At 48.0% G+C, this 15,796-nt stretch overlaps 7 protein-coding genes and 1 non-coding gene across 8 annotated transcripts; 3 read left to right on the top strand and 5 right to left on the bottom strand.

The window, feature by feature from the left end:
• The first annotated feature begins 163 nt into the window (after nucleotides 1-163).
• On the top strand, nucleotides 164-243 carry BT62DRAFT_t58. Its single transcript has one exon. It is a non-coding gene; the product is annotated as a tRNA-Gln (tRNA).
• Nucleotides 244-913: 670 nt separating this feature from the next.
• BT62DRAFT_891222 (glutamine synthetase/guanido kinase) lies at nucleotides 914-3,083 on the top strand (the record flags this gene model as incomplete). Its single annotated transcript, XM_043183061.1, has 13 exons — nucleotides 914-995; nucleotides 1,103-1,131; nucleotides 1,181-1,242; nucleotides 1,292-1,563; nucleotides 1,671-1,730; nucleotides 1,782-1,880; nucleotides 1,930-2,084; nucleotides 2,135-2,151; nucleotides 2,203-2,366; nucleotides 2,414-2,424; nucleotides 2,487-2,780; nucleotides 2,836-3,001; nucleotides 3,058-3,083. 13 exons carry the CDS (start codon nucleotides 914-916, stop codon nucleotides 3,081-3,083), a joined length of 1,437 nt encoding a protein of 478 aa, XP_043041492.1.
• Nucleotides 3,084-3,210: 127 nt separating this feature from the next.
• On the bottom strand, nucleotides 3,211-6,971 carry BT62DRAFT_965746 (Utp21-domain-containing protein). Its single transcript, XM_043188786.1, has 15 exons — nucleotides 6,644-6,971; nucleotides 6,491-6,591; nucleotides 6,323-6,443; nucleotides 6,143-6,272; nucleotides 5,859-6,091; nucleotides 5,625-5,803; nucleotides 5,387-5,573; nucleotides 5,087-5,331; nucleotides 4,789-5,031; nucleotides 4,546-4,737; nucleotides 4,306-4,493; nucleotides 4,148-4,251; nucleotides 3,951-4,096; nucleotides 3,693-3,900; nucleotides 3,211-3,643 (listed from the first exon to the last, which is right to left on the bottom strand). The coding sequence occupies exons 1-15, from the start codon at nucleotides 6,903-6,905 to the stop codon at nucleotides 3,324-3,326; spliced, it is 2,859 nt and encodes a 952-aa protein (XP_043041491.1). The 5' UTR covers nucleotides 6,906-6,971; the 3' UTR covers nucleotides 3,211-3,323.
• Nucleotides 6,819-8,033, top strand: BT62DRAFT_747336 (uncharacterized protein). The gene is made up of 5 exons (XM_043182135.1): nucleotides 6,819-7,088; nucleotides 7,140-7,228; nucleotides 7,279-7,493; nucleotides 7,548-7,655; nucleotides 7,716-8,033. Exons 1-5 carry the CDS (start codon nucleotides 7,028-7,030, stop codon nucleotides 7,972-7,974), a joined length of 732 nt encoding a protein of 243 aa, XP_043041490.1. The 5' UTR covers nucleotides 6,819-7,027; the 3' UTR covers nucleotides 7,975-8,033.
• Nucleotides 8,034-9,584, bottom strand: BT62DRAFT_747251 (glycosyltransferase family 50 protein). The gene is made up of 4 exons (XM_043182134.1): nucleotides 9,272-9,584; nucleotides 8,768-9,220; nucleotides 8,423-8,720; nucleotides 8,034-8,371 (listed from the first exon to the last, which is right to left on the bottom strand). Exons 1-4 carry the CDS (start codon nucleotides 9,502-9,504, stop codon nucleotides 8,093-8,095), a joined length of 1,263 nt encoding a protein of 420 aa, XP_043041489.1. The 5' UTR covers nucleotides 9,505-9,584; the 3' UTR covers nucleotides 8,034-8,092.
• BT62DRAFT_890086 (Arf-domain-containing protein) lies at nucleotides 9,555-10,566 on the bottom strand (the record flags this gene model as incomplete). The annotated part of the gene is made up of 7 exons (XM_043183013.1): nucleotides 9,555-9,712; nucleotides 9,767-9,845; nucleotides 9,900-10,132; nucleotides 10,182-10,247; nucleotides 10,298-10,358; nucleotides 10,413-10,471; nucleotides 10,524-10,566. The coding sequence occupies 7 exons, from the start codon at nucleotides 10,564-10,566 to the stop codon at nucleotides 9,555-9,557; spliced, it is 699 nt and encodes a 232-aa protein (XP_043041488.1).
• A 279-nt stretch (nucleotides 10,567-10,845) lies between these two features.
• Nucleotides 10,846-14,786, bottom strand: BT62DRAFT_747189 (uncharacterized protein). The gene is made up of 12 exons (XM_043182133.1): nucleotides 14,335-14,786; nucleotides 13,708-14,207; nucleotides 13,561-13,658; nucleotides 13,453-13,509; nucleotides 13,312-13,399; nucleotides 13,216-13,257; nucleotides 13,121-13,160; nucleotides 13,014-13,070; nucleotides 12,342-12,962; nucleotides 12,107-12,293; nucleotides 10,948-12,048; nucleotides 10,846-10,864 (listed from the first exon to the last, which is right to left on the bottom strand). The coding sequence occupies exons 1-11, from the start codon at nucleotides 14,482-14,484 to the stop codon at nucleotides 11,312-11,314; spliced, it is 2,577 nt and encodes an 858-aa protein (XP_043041487.1). The 5' UTR covers nucleotides 14,485-14,786; the 3' UTR covers nucleotides 10,846-10,864; nucleotides 10,948-11,311.
• A 140-nt stretch (nucleotides 14,787-14,926) lies between these two features.
• Nucleotides 14,927-15,602, bottom strand: BT62DRAFT_930077 (uncharacterized protein). Its single transcript, XM_043185855.1, has 3 exons — nucleotides 15,317-15,602; nucleotides 15,108-15,271; nucleotides 14,927-15,058 (listed from the first exon to the last, which is right to left on the bottom strand). Exons 1-3 carry the CDS (start codon nucleotides 15,366-15,368, stop codon nucleotides 14,978-14,980), a joined length of 297 nt encoding a protein of 98 aa, XP_043041486.1. The 5' UTR covers nucleotides 15,369-15,602; the 3' UTR covers nucleotides 14,927-14,977.
• Nucleotides 15,603-15,796: the final 194 nt, after the last annotated feature.

The raw sequence follows: 15,796 nt of genomic DNA, 5'->3' as shown, positions 1-15,796 counted from the left end.
CAAACTATTCTACTGCGTCAGCTGTAGGATCAAATTTACTGAAGAAGGTATCGTCGAGCACATGGATGGAAAATGTGAAAAGAAATCAAAGTCCATTCGGGTTTGGGTGGCAGGGAGCGTAGAATAGAAGAGTTCCAGTTTGAAAAGTGAGATGGGTGTTGTCGGCGCTATGGTGTAGAGGTAGCACATGGGATTTTGATGTTATGGATTCCCATAACCCAGGTTCGAACCCTGGTAGTGCCTTCTTTTTTGCCAAACACAATGCGGTATCATTAATATCATATTATTGATCAATGCCGGTTGTTCCTCGTAAATTTACAATAACATGCCGAGCAGGTGCAGGTGCAAGTTGGGCAGTTTCCCGGTAGTCGTCAGTTTACTAGAACAGGATTGGGGACAACTTTATCGTCGACACCGCTACTAGGTATGTCGCAGCAATAGAGTAGTATCTGTGAACGAATATCACAAGCTGCAATCCAAGCGTAGACCGCGGTCAAGACAGTCGAATCCTACAAATGTAGCATTCCCCATAGTGACGGCGCCGCGATAACCTCATGCAACGAAACTTGCCGTATCGCTAGTACGGTATCCCAGTATTTCATCAAGGGCCAGCGTCGAGGCCAAATCCTTCTAGTGCGTTATCGTGAATGAGCCTGGGTACGAAGTCACGCTTTGTCCAGCTCTCTTCCTTGGGAACGAAACCTTGAGGACAGATAGATATCGTCGGTGCAACGAATAAGCCTGGCCCTTGTTCGCCTCTGCAGCAGGCACCCGAGTGCAAGTGATATAGCTGGAAGCTTGGTCATCGTCGCCGCGGCGGAGTGCTCGCGCACATGGAAGTTCGTCAGAGAGGTTGATAAGAGACGATCATGTTTGCCCTAAGCGCAATTACTCTCTTTCACTCCCGGCCATCATGTCTGCAACTGCTTGTGCACCCAAGACTATGGAGGAACTCCAGCATATTTTGAAGGATGATATCAAAGTCAAGGTTGCTGGTGAGTACTGGATAAGATACGAGTTGGCATCGGGTTTAATGTTATCAAGGAATCGACGGTAGGAATTTGCTTGTTGCAACTTTAATGAACTTTGACGCGTCTAACAGTTGACGGCGTCCTTCGTGGCAAGTTCATGGTGCAATTTCTGTCCTACTTTGCCGAGGCGCGCGCTGAATGTCCCCTAGAGCAGAGATAAATTTATCAGTGCAGCATCGTCGGACGGATTTGGCTTTTGCAGCGTCATATTGTAAGTTGAACACGTCCTTCGGGTCTCGCAAACTCAACGGTGCCTGCAGTGGCTGGGACATGCACGACACTGTCTATTCACGAGAGCTACTAATATCGAACAAGGCCAATGGTTACCGGGACATCCTAGCACGTATCGATCTCTCCACGTACCGTCGCATCCCCTGGGAAGACAATGTGCCCTTCTTCTTGGTGTCTTTTTTGGATCCCGACACAAAAGAACCACTCGTAGTTGACCCAAGAGGTATTTTGAAGATCACGACTGAGCGGGCGGCATCACTAGGCTTCGAATGTTTTGCTGGCGTCGAGTACGAGGTTAGGCGTTCCCTCATTCGTGGATGTGAACTGACATATGTTTCTATTAGTTCTTCAACTTCAAAGGCTAGTTGTGCGACTAAGACCAACATTATTCTTATACACCGCCCATAGAAACACCAGGGTCATTAGCAGAGAAAAAATACCATGGCTTGAAACCGCTGACACCAGGAAGTAAGCTGTCTTGCCAAGACTTCGATTCTCTCCAGATTCATATACATTAAGTGCATGGGTACTCCCTTCTGCGTACCCAACTGAATAACGATTATTTTCACGATATTTTCAACTTGGGCACCCAATTTGGCGTTGATATTGAAGGGCACCGTAAGTTCTCCCACTGCATGTCATGTTTCCTGAAGTAAATATGTGATAGACACCGAAACCGGTCCTGGCGTCCTGGAGACCGCCTTGGCTTACACCACTGCTCTCCGAATGGCTGACAACGCAATATTATTCAAGTATCTAGCGAAAAGTATTGGTATGCAGCGAGGAGTCATTCCAAGCTTCATGGCCAAGCCTTGGAGTAACGTCAGTCATCTCGGTGTTTCAATGAAGTCCGTGGCTGACCTTACATGCAGCTTCCAGGCTGTAGCGGGTATGAATTCTCTGCATTTATCGCACTCCCGCCATTTAACGGCACTTATAGCCATATTCATATCTCTCTACGGAACAACCAGGGTCAGAATATATTCGCGCTTCCCAGATCTGACGTTGCTACAGGACGTGAGGGAGCTGCCTTCGAGGATACCAAGTACATAAGCGAAGCAGCTGAGCACTTCCTGGCCGGTATTCTTGACGGCGTTGCTGATAGTCAGTTTACTATCATTTATTTTCAATCGTTTCATGAGTACTGACAGGCACCGTGCTAGTCATGCCTTTGGCAAGTAACCGACCTCCAAATTACTATTGCTCTTCTCACTTCTTTTACAGTTGGTCCCCACTATCAACGGCTACAAGCGTCTAGTAGGCGGCGAAGCATTCTGGGCACCGAACGCCGTTACATACGGCTACGATTCCCGTGCAGCATCCATCCGTATCCTGTCACCACCTTCAGTTCCTCCCTCAGCAACGAGGTTTGAAGTCCGTATACCTGGGGCTGATATGAATCCATATTTTGCCTTGAGCGCAGTTTTCCTCCTCGGTCTGAGAGGCATCGAGAAGAACCTCAAGCTTACAACACCGCCCATCAGTCACTTTACGCCTGAGGATAAGAAGAACGGGAAGGTAAGCCGTACGGCGTCGGATTTGCTTCCTCCTAGGGTCTTGACTCCTTTATTAGGTGAAGATGCTTCCGATATCACTGGAGGCTGCGACGACACGGATGATGAAGCCAGAAAGCATCGCCAGGGAGTCAGGAATGCTAGGTGATGTTTTCGTTGAGCATTACGGAGGAACGCGAGAACACGAGGTCAAGTTGTGGAACGAAGCTGTTACTGATTGGGAGGGTGAGTTTATTGTCCTATACAGCTGACGTACAACATTCTAATTGATTTGACCATAGTGGAACGCTACATTGAGCTGGCATAAGTCTATAGAGTCATGACAAAGATCGTTGGACAGTTCAATATACACACATTTAACCATTTCGAGGTGGGCCCAGTCGTCATTGAACAGACGCAGTTGCTAGGACGTCGGCTAATTTCAGAATATCGTTACTTGGGCTCGAAGTTAGGCCACGATTGGGTACTTTTCATTCGCTTTGCCATAAAAGAAGTATGCAGGACTATATGTTCTCATAGGTGTACGGTATCTACACTCCCTTAAACACTATGATCGCTCCCTAATAAATCCCAAGGTTCCCAATGACGAAGCAATCAATTCCAGAACTCTCTCGCTTTCCTTCCGTTGTACTTCCAGAAGCTTCATCATATCTGATTGGAGCTCAGAATTTTCAATCAGCACATCCCCATGGATACGCAGGAAAACATTTTGGAGAGCTTGGATGGCTTCAAAGTCGTTATGCGAAAATAGTCGTTGCCTCAGGGAGTGAATGAAGAGCTGAAGACTATCAAGGGAGATGAGCGTGCGAATTTCCAAGTCCAAGGCAGCGGGCGATAAGGATTTTATCAAGTTGAAAAATGTCTCGTCTATTTTGAAAAGGTCAGATAGCGTTGCGAAACGGATGTAGTAACCTACAATCCCCTTCCCGAGATTCGGAAATCATTTGTCTATGGAACTGACTCTGTGAATGGCCTGCAGCGTTCTCCAATCTTCGCGTCGACTTTTTCGAAGTTTCTTTTTCGGCGGTCTTGACATCAAATCGCGTCTCCACACCTGGAAGGGTGGGCAAAAAGAAGGGCGCCTTTTCGGGGGGTTTAGGAGGCTCTATTGGTTTATTACGATGCTAGAGAGGGGTGTCAAAAAGAACGTTGTATCCAACCTAGAAAGGCGCACCTGTATCACTTCTAGGTTGAGTAGCGTTTGCCATCGAGAACGGGGAAGTAGTGTCAGCGTTATAAGCTCCCCATCCAGTTGAGGAGCAGTAATGAAAACATCGGTACTTTCTTTTTGTGCAGATAATGGTGATAGAGAGTCAAGCACTGAGAGTAAGGAACGTTAAAACGATCGGAGTGTTGATTATGTTGACCCACCTTCATCCTCCGAGGTTCCTTGCATTGAAGGAAGTGCCGTGTCGGCCAGATCGTCGTCATTGACGGTCTGGAAGGAGACATCGTCATACTGTGCACGGTTCGCCCTGTCAAAGGTCGATCAGATTGATGCAATTACTCAAGGATTTGAAGAGGTTCACCAGAGATAAATGCCAACACTATCAACATGTGACGTTGCGAGGAAGTCATTTGTAGGTGAGAACGAAACACTGGTGGCTACGCTGGGTGTCCTGAAGGCATCGATCAGCCTACCGGTCGGGACATCATATGTTCGGATGATGGAATCCAAGGAACTGGCAATTAACCATCTTGAATCGGGGGAAAACGCCTTGAAAGATTCATGAGCACTAATTCGAGAGAAGGATGAACCAGCTTCATACAATATCGAGTATTCGTCCTCTAAATCCTCCCAATTCTCGGACGACTTTCTTAGTTTCAATGTCGAGGATGCGGATTATCATATCGTCGCATATGACTGCCAGTAGCCCGTTGCCCCGATGCAACGTCATAGACACAATGGGTGAAGAAACAATCGCAGTGCGCTCCAACTGGGCAGTGTGGAAATCGAAGAACTAAATTACGACGATGTTAGTTCTACCATTGTAAAGACAGGAAATACGCACATTGATGGTTCCATCCAACGTGCTTACGATGACGGTTCTATTCAGAGCGTCCGTAGCAATCCCAGTAATGGTACGTTCGTTCCCTTTCTTGCCTGCGGTTCCTAATCTACTCGCGACGTCTGCAGGACACGGTCCAACGTCGAAGGTCTTGCGTCGTATACCCGATTGAAGGTTCCACAGATGAACATCACCTATCGATGAGCCTGCCAAACCGAAATTTCCGCATGCCGTGACACAAACAGCCTGTAAGGCAGGATGGCTAAGACAAATCTAAGTATGAGGTAAAGTATTGACAAACCTTGACCGAGCCAATAGCTTTTCCCTTGCCTTTACCCTTAACAGGCTCCGTGAAACCGAAAGTATACTTACCCACTTTTTTACTTTGCATTGTCCAAGACCGCGCAACAGACTCGTCAGTATGCGCGGTGAGAATATCATCCCAATCTTTCGCTCGAGCTGACGAATACGACAAAGAGGTGATAGCCGGAAACTTCAGAGAAGCTAACGGTATTGACAAAGTAGTAGCCTTCTTAGCAAGGGATCCTGATGAAGTTGACTAATTAATCCAATTATCTGAATGAAAGAAAAGTTGACAAACCCTGCGAAAGTTCAAATGACCGCGAATCGCGTACTACCGATGTACATCTTAGACTGCGATCCCTTGAAGTCGTCAGAAGCTGCTTTCCATCATCACCATAATATCGGATGAGATGAGGAGGGGCGTTGTGGCCGGAGCGGAACTTGAGTAAGCGGGGTGCTGCTGCGGGGGAATCGAATAGCCATTGCTAGATGGAATGATATCAGTGGTGATATCCTATACTAGAGGAGCAAATTACTTTGACACTGTTGTCTTCTCCAGAACTGACTAGGACTGGCTGTCCAGGAATCCATTCCAGAGCGCTTATAGCGCCATCATGTGCACCGCGCATCATATGCAACAACCGACCACCAGAATTAAGATCCCATAAAGCAATATGGCCTGCAGATGAAGCAGAGGCGAGAATAGGTTCCCCATCTATAATATCGAGGTTTAGACTTCGGCTTAGGGAGAGAATGAATGTCCTGCTCACCATTTCTAAAACCCAGAGCTCTTATGCTATCGCCATCCATGAACATCCGCATCAGACGTTCGTCCGTACGAACGTCATAGACAGAAATTTCTCCGGAAGTAAAACCGATTCCAACGACATCAATCGCTGGAGACTGTACCAATGCGGTTATGGATGTGCCGCGCAAGGTGGCCGGCGAAGGTGCCGAACCTATCGATAAAAGATTTTCCGGGGAAAATCTATGAACGCAGGTACTACAAAGACGGGATGAGCCCGGTTTGTAGAATATATTCCTTTAAACTCACTGCGAGCGAATATTCCATAGTTGTATACTTCCTTGACTGCTAGATACGAGCACTTTGTTGAGATATGTAGCGGGATGTAGGATGGATGTTGCGGTAAAATCTGCATCAAACTGGACTCTAGCTTGTAGATCTGATGAGGGTATTTAGCAAAGCATGTATATCAGTAGGCAGAATAATCACCTCCATCTGATGTATCCCACACAAACATTCGTTCTCCCCTCTCGTCCAATGCCAGAATGAGAGTTCCAAAAATCGTAATATATGACAGGGAGGAACCCAATGGACTTGATATTCGAAAGACCTGAGAAGTAATGAAATTGGGAGAATGCTTCCTTTTGCGCGACTTACCTCTTTGCCCCGGACATACTTGAAGATGTGGGGACCAGCAGCAGCCCAGACAGCGTCCCCATCCATCGTCAAGGAAGATATTGGATCAACCGTGTCCGGGCCTTTACATTGTCTGTAAGCAGCTTTCCATGGATATGCGTATTCCATTCGTACCAACGAAAAGTAAGGTCATCTTTCCACCTTCCCACAGAGCCCAAGATTTTCCAAGGCACGTCAGAATGTGCACTCGTGGCCCATCAGTAGCACCCTTATACGACCGAGTCTGTAGAACAAAAGGAATATGGTTGGTGACGAGACCGAGGGCCCGAAAGGGAACGAACAGACGAGGTTCGGCTCGTCGTTTTTGCACAGAGATTGAAGAGGCATTTCTGCGAATTTTCTTGCGAGGCGGCTGGGTATCGTAGGTGGCGGCCATCGCGACTTTCAGATGAGGGTAAGCGGGCAAGACGCGATCCTCCAAAATTTGCAGAATCGATCAAGAAGGCCTCTATTAGGCTACGCCACGGTAGCCAAATAATTCCCTTCTGTCCCTCCATCATGAATAGTCTGGCGGTTCTGGAAAAAATACTCATTGCGATCTTTGTATTTTTCGTCGTTGGTGCGTATAAACATTCCCCCAGACTTTTTTACTCAGACGTTTATCGTCTAGTCGTAATCGTTTCAATTGTAAAACGTCGCGGAAATGTAGTGCTCCTTGTTGGCCCCTCTGATGGTGGCAAAACAGCGATATTTTCAAAGGTCTGCCCTGCTTGTAAGTTTCATAAATATATTGACCTTTCTCCCTGCAGCTTGTATATGACCAATTGCTACCGTCGCATACATCTTTACAGGCCAACGCCTCATCCGTTAAATCGCCTTCGTTCAACTATCCTGTAGTCATTGTCGATATACCTGGTCATCCAAAGATGCGAGACCAGTTCAAAGAACATATGAAGGGGACAATTGTTATCGCTTTCGTCGTCGATGCAAGCACAGTGTCGCGTAATGCGGCCGCCGTTGCCGAGTGAGCACACTTGTCATCTTATTTCACTGTCGCAGATATTCAGCTTCCTTCTAGGCATCTTCACATCATAATGGACGCTATAAACAACTTACCATCTCATCAAAAGACACCCAGTCTGATCGTTGTCGCCCACAAGACCGACCTACTCAAGAACGTGGCCAGGTCAGCCAATTCCTCCTCTGATGCCCTCGCCATCAATCGAGTGAAGACTGTACTTGAAAGGGAGCTAGAGAAGCGCCGGGCTTCTCAGTCAGGTGGCTTGGAAGTTGAAGGCCTAGGCGAGGATGAGAAAACAGAGTTGGGTGGTCTTGAATGTGCGGGCACTGCTACAACATTCAGGTTCTCCGACTGGAAAGGTGCTGAGGTGCACTTTATTGCCACATCCGTGAAAGAGTCAACGAAAGGTGCAGACGATGAGAAGAGCGACCCACAAATTGGACTTAGTTCTCTACGAGAACTTTTGTTCACCATACAGCGATAGATCTATCTTACGGACAATATGTATTTTATTAGCGCAAAGGGTCTCGATGAAGGGTCAGTTGGAATTGGTTGCACATGGCAGTTGACGATGCATGAACATTGATGGAGAAAGCAATGGCTTAACACCTTATCGATGTGCAAAGAGAACTGGTTTTTCTCCGAGTCTTGTATCCGTTCATGATCTCAGCAAGAACCCAACAATTTCCCACAATATACACTAATCCTCGTAGCCATAGCCCCCAAAACACATTTTTTCCCAAGAACTCTAGCTTGTACGCTTCGCTGAGCCATAGGGCTTGAACACCAACCCAGATGGCAAGACAAGTGGAGGCCTTACGTATCGACATGTCGATCGAAGGAAGGAGGAGAGGAAGAAGGAGTAGGTACCAGAGGAAGTACTGAAACCGCACGGTCAGCCCATGAGGTTAAACGCGGAGGAAGATACATGCCTGTGATGTGCAGACCTTGTTGAAAATAACGAATACAGCTGTTTGAACAAACCACGCAAACGCCAGATCATCTTTTCTGCGGCCAAATGCTAGGCCAGACCCAATGACAAGCGTCATTTGAGGAAGGAAACTTGTCAAAGGGGAGCGAATAATTTGAGAGAACAATCCTCGGGAGTCCTCAGGATCCCCAACAGGATACGTCAAATACGTCAGGTAGAAATAAGGCGAGAAATTGTGTCGGTGATCGATACGGTGTAGGTGATACAGGTATGATTCATAGAGGAAAGGGTATCCCCAACTATGCAACGTTCAGCGTCTTTCCAAAAGCATACGCAGCCTACTCACACAAGATAACACCCTATACCCAAGATTCCGAATGTCGAGATGCTCAGGAGGCCAAAAGAGATCCCACGCCAATTGACAATTGAGTTTCCCTTCGCAAGGACGGCCAAACAAGGTACACCGTATATCCCTGGGTAGATCTTCCAGTGTGTGCTGACGCCGAGCATGACTGCAGCTGCATTCCAGCGATCCGTAATAGCAGCATACAGCGTGAGAAGCACTAGGAGGGATAGGACAGACTCGGAGGACCCTCTGGTCGATATTGAAAAGACCATTGGATTAAGCAAGTGAAGAGCACTATAGCGTGTCGCGGCGGTGAGCCGGTATATCAGAAACCCATTAACGATGTCGCACCCGGCGAAGAGATATTTCCCAAAGGAAGGATGGATCCATTCGTTAGGAGCCAGTAGAAGGGCGAGCAACGGGGTGTAGCGGTATGTCTCTCGGGAATACGGGCTACAGTGACACGTTTAGTATCGCCAGCGACATGACAGCGAAACAACATACTCTCCAAGCTGTATCCAGCTTTTCAAAGGACCTTGAGCGATATTTTTCTCTCCAGGATGTAAAAGAAACGACGCAGCGTCACTGAAAACGCGGTAATCGATGTCGGTGTATTTGACGAGGGAACGAACATCGTGCCACTCGCTGTAGACGATAAGAATGACGCGTATTACAATGGAGAGAATGAGGACATGGCGAAATGAAGAGAAACATGGAATTATATGGATAATAGCCATTACAGGAATGGCAACATGGGCAGAGCCAGTGTAGAGCTATCTCGGGTAATTTACGAAGGTTCCGGTAAACAAAGGTACAAAAAATCTAACCGAAGAGCAACATATTTTCCCGCCCTCAAATCTATACGGCAAGAAAAAAAAGTGAGACGAACGGAGCGCAGAAAACTGTACTCATAAAGACTCACATATTGCGAAATCCATCGGAAACCTAGAGTGTGTGATGATCAAATTACAGCAAGATAATAGAACGGCGCAGACCGACCTTCTCCGTAGCCCTGCCTCTGGACAACCGAACACATGAACAGTTCCACAGGCCTAATATCAGTAAGAGGAACCTTGCCCTGCATGAGATGTGAGAAGAGCACTGCCCAGCAGACCATGGTTAGATTACACACCTTGCCCGTTGTTTGATATAGTCCTAGGTGATGCCTCAACTCTTCTTCACTGACGGCGCCAGGGGCGTCAATCTTATTGCCGAGAACGAGGAAAGGAACCTTGGCGAGCTCTTCAATAGAAAGGAGGGCATCAAGTTCAGCCTTGGCCTCTGAGAAACGTTCGAAATCGGCACTGTCGACGAGGAAGATGATGCCGTCCACTTCTGGGAAGTAGTCGCGCCAGAGCCGACGAGCTAGGTTCTGGTGAGAATATTTTCCCCGTACAATAACGCTGGCGCCAACCTTGCATATGCCCACCTAGATCATGGGTGGTGAACTTGACGTTTCCAATGGCGAGCTCCTCAGATGCTGAAAAGAGCTTTCAGAATATGTCGACGCCAGACAAAAACAGTACCAACTCGGGTGCAACGTAGGTTGGAGGGTAGCAAGTCGGTCGTTTTTCAGCATGTGTAACAAAGTCTACCCGCCCAGAACGATCAAAGCATGTGAGAACTGGACAGCCAAAGCACATACCGTTTTTCCGGCGTTATCCAACCCAAGGAAAAGAATTTTGGCATTCTTGTGCATCAAACCTAGACGCAAGGCATAAACATGCCGTCACAGAGATAGTGGAACTAGCAATACCAAGTTGAGCAAGAATGTCGAAGAACCAGTTAACGATGAACATGGTTGGAAACTACAAAAATTCCCAGAAAAGAGAGTAGAAATACGGATCGTGGTCGAGTCGTGGAAGTCCGCTAGAGGTACGCAATCAATGCAATCCTGGTCACGTGACCATGGACGTCATCACTAAATCAACCGAACGTGTTCATAAATTGAAAGTCGTTAATGGTCGAAAAATGAAACTAATGCTTAGTATGACACGAAGCAATGGGCTGCTTGCAGGAAGCCTTCCAGCCCAACCATCCACATATAACAACTGTAATACATAAATATGATTACATGGATAAAAATATGCTTGATGCCTGGTACAGATACGCACGATAGATAGATGATCGTAAATACAGAGAAAGACAAGGAACAACGAGGATAACATGCCTCAACGCACCACCTTACATCCGTCTGCAGATTTCCAAGCCACAAACACACCAATTGACCGACTAATCCTTCCCACGGTCATCGTCGATGGACTACACGAGGATGCCGTCGATTCAGATCCTTGTGACACCGAACGCAGCATTGAACTAGGTCTGTTAGTATCTTCCTGTCCCCGAGACACAAATAGCTGCGACTCCTGCTCCGAATTCCTGGTTACTCGAACGTTTGAAAGCCTCTGCTCTTCCTCCCACTGGAGCCTTTTCTCCCACGCAGAGTCGAAATTCTTGCGTTCCGCGGTAACAGCCCCAGGGATACACATCCAATGGAACCGCCGTTCGATTTGGGTGCCAAGAGCCATGTGGTCCTGCATATCCCTAAAACAGCATGCAGTGAGAAACGGGCTTCAGTAATGGTAAATTAACGCACATATGAAAGCGAACCAATAGCGCTTCAAATTCCTCTCGTGTCATGTCTTCGATCATGGCTTTGGGATCATTCGGATCCTGTTCGACAGTCGCTTCTCTCAAATGCCGTATAGCATCGACAGACCTAGACCTTTTCTTTGAAGCAGCATCTGAATCTCGTCTTTTCCGACGTGCTTCGCGCTGAGACTCCAATACCCACTCCCACATCGCTTCGGAGCACCCCAGAATCTCGGCAGTTCGTAAAGCGACGTGAAGATTCAGCGTGCGCAAGTCAATGTGCAGCTTAGTGTTCGGCAGACGATTTGTCGGAATTTTTTTTGGAAGTACAGAGGGTGTATCTGATGATAGGGCTTTATTCATCGGTTTCGACTTTGCCGAACGGGGTGTAAGTCCAGCTGTTTTAGAGTTATCAAGAGAAACATATTTCGAGGTCTTATGGAGTAAGTTCTGAACAGAAATCCATCGGTCTTCACCGAGGACATTATTGGTGGCGCCGGATCGTCCCCGCCTTTGGTCACTTGGCGGGGGCGGCGGTCGCGCGGGGAAGGGGTTGATTGCATTACGGGCTTCTTCATCTGGGTCAGAGTCATGTTCATGTTCCGAACAGGAATCGTGGTCCTCATGTTGAGCCTGCTTCGCTGCCAATGGCGGAAAAGCAAACATGATTGGGGGGTGTGTGCGCACATCTATTTGACCATTAATGGATGCCAAAGTACCGATTGGAATGACAGGAACAATACATACCTCTGAAATAGATTCCTAGCAGGTTTGGCAATAACGAGAGTGGGGAAAGATTGATGAATCTCGATGCCTGCATTCCGTTGTATATGGTCTGTAGCAACAGGTGATCTCTGGGATTCGCGGGAGCTTTAAGCTCTGGCATCGTTAAGAATGATGAGACGTTGCTCTTCGACGCCATATTTCGGCTAGTCTGCTGAGTTGTTGAAAAGAAAGGTAGGTGCTGATAGAGGTGACCTACCGGTGATCGTAGTGCTCGAGTGCCAGACCTTGGACTATTAGTTTCTGTTGAACTTAGTGATACGGAAGACTCCGTTTGCATGCTCTGCGGAATATATTTGAAAGTACTCGAATCCAATAGGTTCTCCAGAGATCGATTCAGACGCTGCTTAAAGCGTATCGAAGAAGGTTTATTCGACATTGAGATGGACTTGGGGGTTCCATGGGAATCAGTGACTTGGATGATTGTACCGGAGAGTGTATCACGTTTCTCTCTGTCATCTTCGGCAATGGTTGTGCCGGGTACAGGGACAAGAGGAAGAGGTAAAGACGCGCTTGGAGGCGTCATAGGTGAGTTGGGACCTGTACCACCTGTACTGGCCGTTGCCAGTAGACTAGGGCAAGCCGTCGAAAGTGAGGATAGGTCTTCTGCCTTGGTACCACCTGACAACATTAGATCTGCAGCATTACTCATAAAACGGTCTGCGCTTGGACTTCGAGCAGGCAGTGAGCTTCTAGACAGCCTACGCGAATATGGTCGGTGGTGTCGGTCTTCAGATGTCTGCGGTTCTAAACCAGGGTCGCAATTATCGTCAGCCTCATCTGGGCTGTGACCGGGGAAGAACAGGTCTTCCTCTATCATCTAGTAGCGAAATGTCGGATGTCTGCGGTTGGATTGCATAAAATTTCCTACCTCAAAAGCACCGCCCGGCTTCATTACACGGACGATTTCTTCGAAAAGATTGTCCCACTGGGAGAAAGATAAGATGGGGGAGGGCTGGGAATACGATTAGGACTGACCTTGTCCTCTGGAACACCCAGGGCGATTCGCTTGATATGGCTACAAGTCTTAAGCATCAATACTACCCCGATAGAGCTAGAAAATGCAGACTAACACATAATCAAATTCATCATTAGGGAAGGGCAAAGATTCCAGACTAAACCATTTATCATATCAATAATGCATCGAGCAACTGACAGACAGCACGTACAAATTGGCCTGAGTCCATGTAATGCGCTGCGTAAGATCGCTGGAGCCAATCCTCTGAAGATCAGGATGAAGCGGGACGCAGTCCAGTCCTATGCGTTAAAGGTCAGTCTGTAACGAACCTTAATGGGTGAATCATGCGTACCAACAAAATGGCAATCTTTCCAAGATCGGGCGCAATTAAGTATCCACGCGCCAGTGCCTAACACCAGGCTCAGTTGACCATTCGGCAGTGAGGATTAAATACACGTACCGCACCCAATATCCAGGGCTTTGGATGGAGGTTTCTCGAAGACGTGCCAAGTATTGCTCTCGCATATCTGGTAGCATACCGAGGTTTCCCATATATCTCTGGAAGATACAATCAGCGTAGTGAAATAAAGGAGCAATGTCAACTCACAAATCCAATATGTCCTTTTCATAACACCGAGGATAGGGAACCTGATCTCTATTGAATGGATGATGTCTTCTCCCACCAATTGAACCGACACCATCCGCACCCCACGATTTTGTGATACCCCCTTTTACAACGAACTGCGCATCTCGTGTGCTGATGCTTCGCCTAAGCTCCTCAAGGACCGTCCGATCTGCTGTAGAGAATTTATTTTCCCTATCTGAAAGACGAGGTTTTCTGGGAGCGGCCTCGGAGGGAAGAATGTAAAAGGGAAAGTTTACATGATGGACAGAAGATGCAGGCTTGGTAGTGACTGAAGCAGAGAGCACATGAGGCAGGGTGGCTGAACGCGCCGCTGCATCTGATGAGAGTGAATAATGGGACTTGGATTCTGATGTAGCGTTCCCCATGTCGACCGGTGGCTTGACTGTCTTGCTCCCAATAGATCTATGCCTGTGAACAAATCCGCCTGCGAAGACGCGCCCGGACGAACTTGAAGGTCTTGACTGTAACGGCAAAAGAATTCAGTCAGAAAACTCATGCTAAGGACACTAAGTATAATGAAGAAAGATATGACGCTGTATATGCGGCGATTGTGGGGCAAAGAACTTGGACATTCTAGGAACGACTCACAGAGTTGCCACCCGTGCTCCTGGCAGCGCTGGGTGCTGCTGCTGGCGTCGTCAACGGTGCGCCTGTCCAAGACGAGGCATCATCGCCTGGGGCTGGATAGAGCTCCCACGGCGTCACATCCTCCGTCGTGCCAGTGATCGTTCGCGACATGCCTGCGCTCACTGTCCTGGACTGTGCAGTGACGAGGGGCGTGTCGGGGCGCGCAGCATGGCGAGGCGGCCGCGGGGACTGAAAAGGGAAAGCCGGCGACGGTGTGGAAGACAGATTTGCAGCGAGCTTGCACGGCAGAGAAATGACGGAGGAGAAGAAGGCAGGGACGGCGGTGGGACCCTGCTCGATCTTGGACCAAATGGGCCCACATACTACGCCCAGCCTCGTCTTTGCCCGTGTCCGTGTTTCACCGGCCTCTATCCTATGTTTTCTTCACATCCTATCTAAGGAAAACGGCAGTTGAGAAAAAACCAAGGCACATATCGGCCTTGCTCATCCAATGTGCCCTTCCTCGAATTTCTGTTCGTCAATGTCGTGGGGAGAGTGTAGCCACATGGAGGAGGAGGAACAGGGCTGACGGCATTGCTTCGGTACCGAATCGTTCGATGGAAGCACGTCGGCATTCAAGTAGTGGGTACACATTTTTATTCTATCATGATAATTTGCTGTCTATCACCTCCTTGGTAAGACCTTCAGGCCCGTCTCTGACTTCGACGACTTTGCTGACACTAGCCTACGATATTGATGAGCATCAGCACCACAGGCCGAAGGGAAAAGCGTACGGTGTTCTGAAAGTTGATCAACGCGCTGGCATGCAGCGTCAGCAATCCGATTTCACTCGATGTTGGCGCCCAGTTAACAAGGACAAGTGGGAACGATTTCCGTCCGTCGGAGTGATTCAGTTCGTAGCTGAGTACAACGTATCGAGGACTGTTCTCCGGAAGCTCTGCTGTCAATGAGCCAAAGCCTCAGTATTCGATCAAGCACTTACCTTCCGCCAGCTCCTCGACGCTGATATTATCAAATTGCTCTACTTCCTCCATCGCAAGTGTAGCCTTGTTGATCTTGATGATGAGCGCAGCATGGCCCTCATTGCGACGGGCAAATCTGAACTTTCGCAAGGTATCCTTGATGGATTGGGGTATGTCGACTGTTTGAGACTATATTCACCGTGGATAAACGTGAATATCAGTGGCGCAGAAGCACAAACCATTACTGCTTGTGGTGGTGGATGGAAGAGATAATTAATCACGAAGATGAGATACGCCTTATCTCGCTGACGATATATTTACTGATTGGTCATCTGTGCATCCGCGAGCTATTATGATACCGACACGACCTGTTCGCGTGGGTATTTCTGCGTATCCCACTTCCCTAGCTCGAACCTTGTGCCAATACACTCAGCAGCAAGATATCGCGCCTCTCTTTACTCCACCATCATGTCGCGTTCAACGGAACACTCGAGGCTGCG

Source organism: Guyanagaster necrorhizus (assembly GCF_019112545.1).
Source record: "Guyanagaster necrorhizus MCA 3950 unplaced genomic scaffold BT62scaffold_8, whole genome shotgun sequence".
NCBI lineage: Eukaryota > Fungi > Basidiomycota > Agaricomycetes > Agaricales > Physalacriaceae > Guyanagaster > Guyanagaster necrorhizus.
This window is presented reverse-complemented; position numbering and strand designations above follow the sequence as displayed.

Coding starts and splice junctions, on each gene's coding strand:
- BT62DRAFT_965746 (XM_043188786.1), bottom strand. CDS start 6,905: ATGGCCGCCACCTACGATACCCAGCCGCCTCGCAAGAAAATTCGCAGA. Junction 6,092..6,142: donor CTATGGAATATTCGCTCGCA/GTGAGTTTAAAG, acceptor CCGTCTTTGTAG/TACCTGCGTTCATAGATTTT. Junction 3,901..3,950: donor TCAACCTAGAAGTGATACAG/GTGCGCCTTTCT, acceptor ACCCCTCTCTAG/CATCGTAATAAACCAATAGA.
- BT62DRAFT_747336 (XM_043182135.1), top strand. CDS start 7,028: ATGAATAGTCTGGCGGTTCTGGAAAAAATACTCATTGCGATCTTTGTA. Junction 7,089..7,139: donor CTTTGTATTTTTCGTCGTTG/GTGCGTATAAAC, acceptor TTTATCGTCTAG/TCGTAATCGTTTCAATTGTA. Junction 7,656..7,715: donor CTACTCAAGAACGTGGCCAG/GTCAGCCAATTC, acceptor TGTACTTGAAAG/GGAGCTAGAGAAGCGCCGGG.
- BT62DRAFT_747251 (XM_043182134.1), bottom strand. CDS start 9,504: ATGGCTATTATCCATATAATTCCATGTTTCTCTTCATTTCGCCATGTC. Junction 9,221..9,271: donor AGCTGGATACAGCTTGGAGA/GTATGTTGTTTC, acceptor GTGTCACTGTAG/CCCGTATTCCCGAGAGACAT. Junction 8,721..8,767: donor GGTATAGGGTGTTATCTTGT/GTGAGTAGGCTG, acceptor AACGTTGCATAG/TTGGGGATACCCTTTCCTCT.
- BT62DRAFT_747189 (XM_043182133.1), bottom strand. CDS start 14,484: ATGTCGCGAACGATCACTGGCACGACGGAGGATGTGACGCCGTGGGAG. Junction 12,963..13,013: donor AGCCGGGCGGTGCTTTTGAG/GTAGGAAATTTT, acceptor TTTCGCTACTAG/ATGATAGAGGAAGACCTGTT. Junction 12,294..12,341: donor CTCGAGCACTACGATCACCG/GTAGGTCACCTC, acceptor ACAACTCAGCAG/ACTAGCCGAAATATGGCGTC.
- BT62DRAFT_930077 (XM_043185855.1), bottom strand. CDS start 15,368: ATGGAGGAAGTAGAGCAATTTGATAATATCAGCGTCGAGGAGCTGGCG. Junction 15,272..15,316: donor CGTCGAGGAGCTGGCGGAAG/GTAAGTGCTTGA, acceptor CATTGACAGCAG/AGCTTCCGGAGAACAGTCCT. Junction 15,059..15,107: donor TGATCAACTTTCAGAACACC/GTACGCTTTTCC, acceptor TCAATATCGTAG/GCTAGTGTCAGCAAAGTCGT.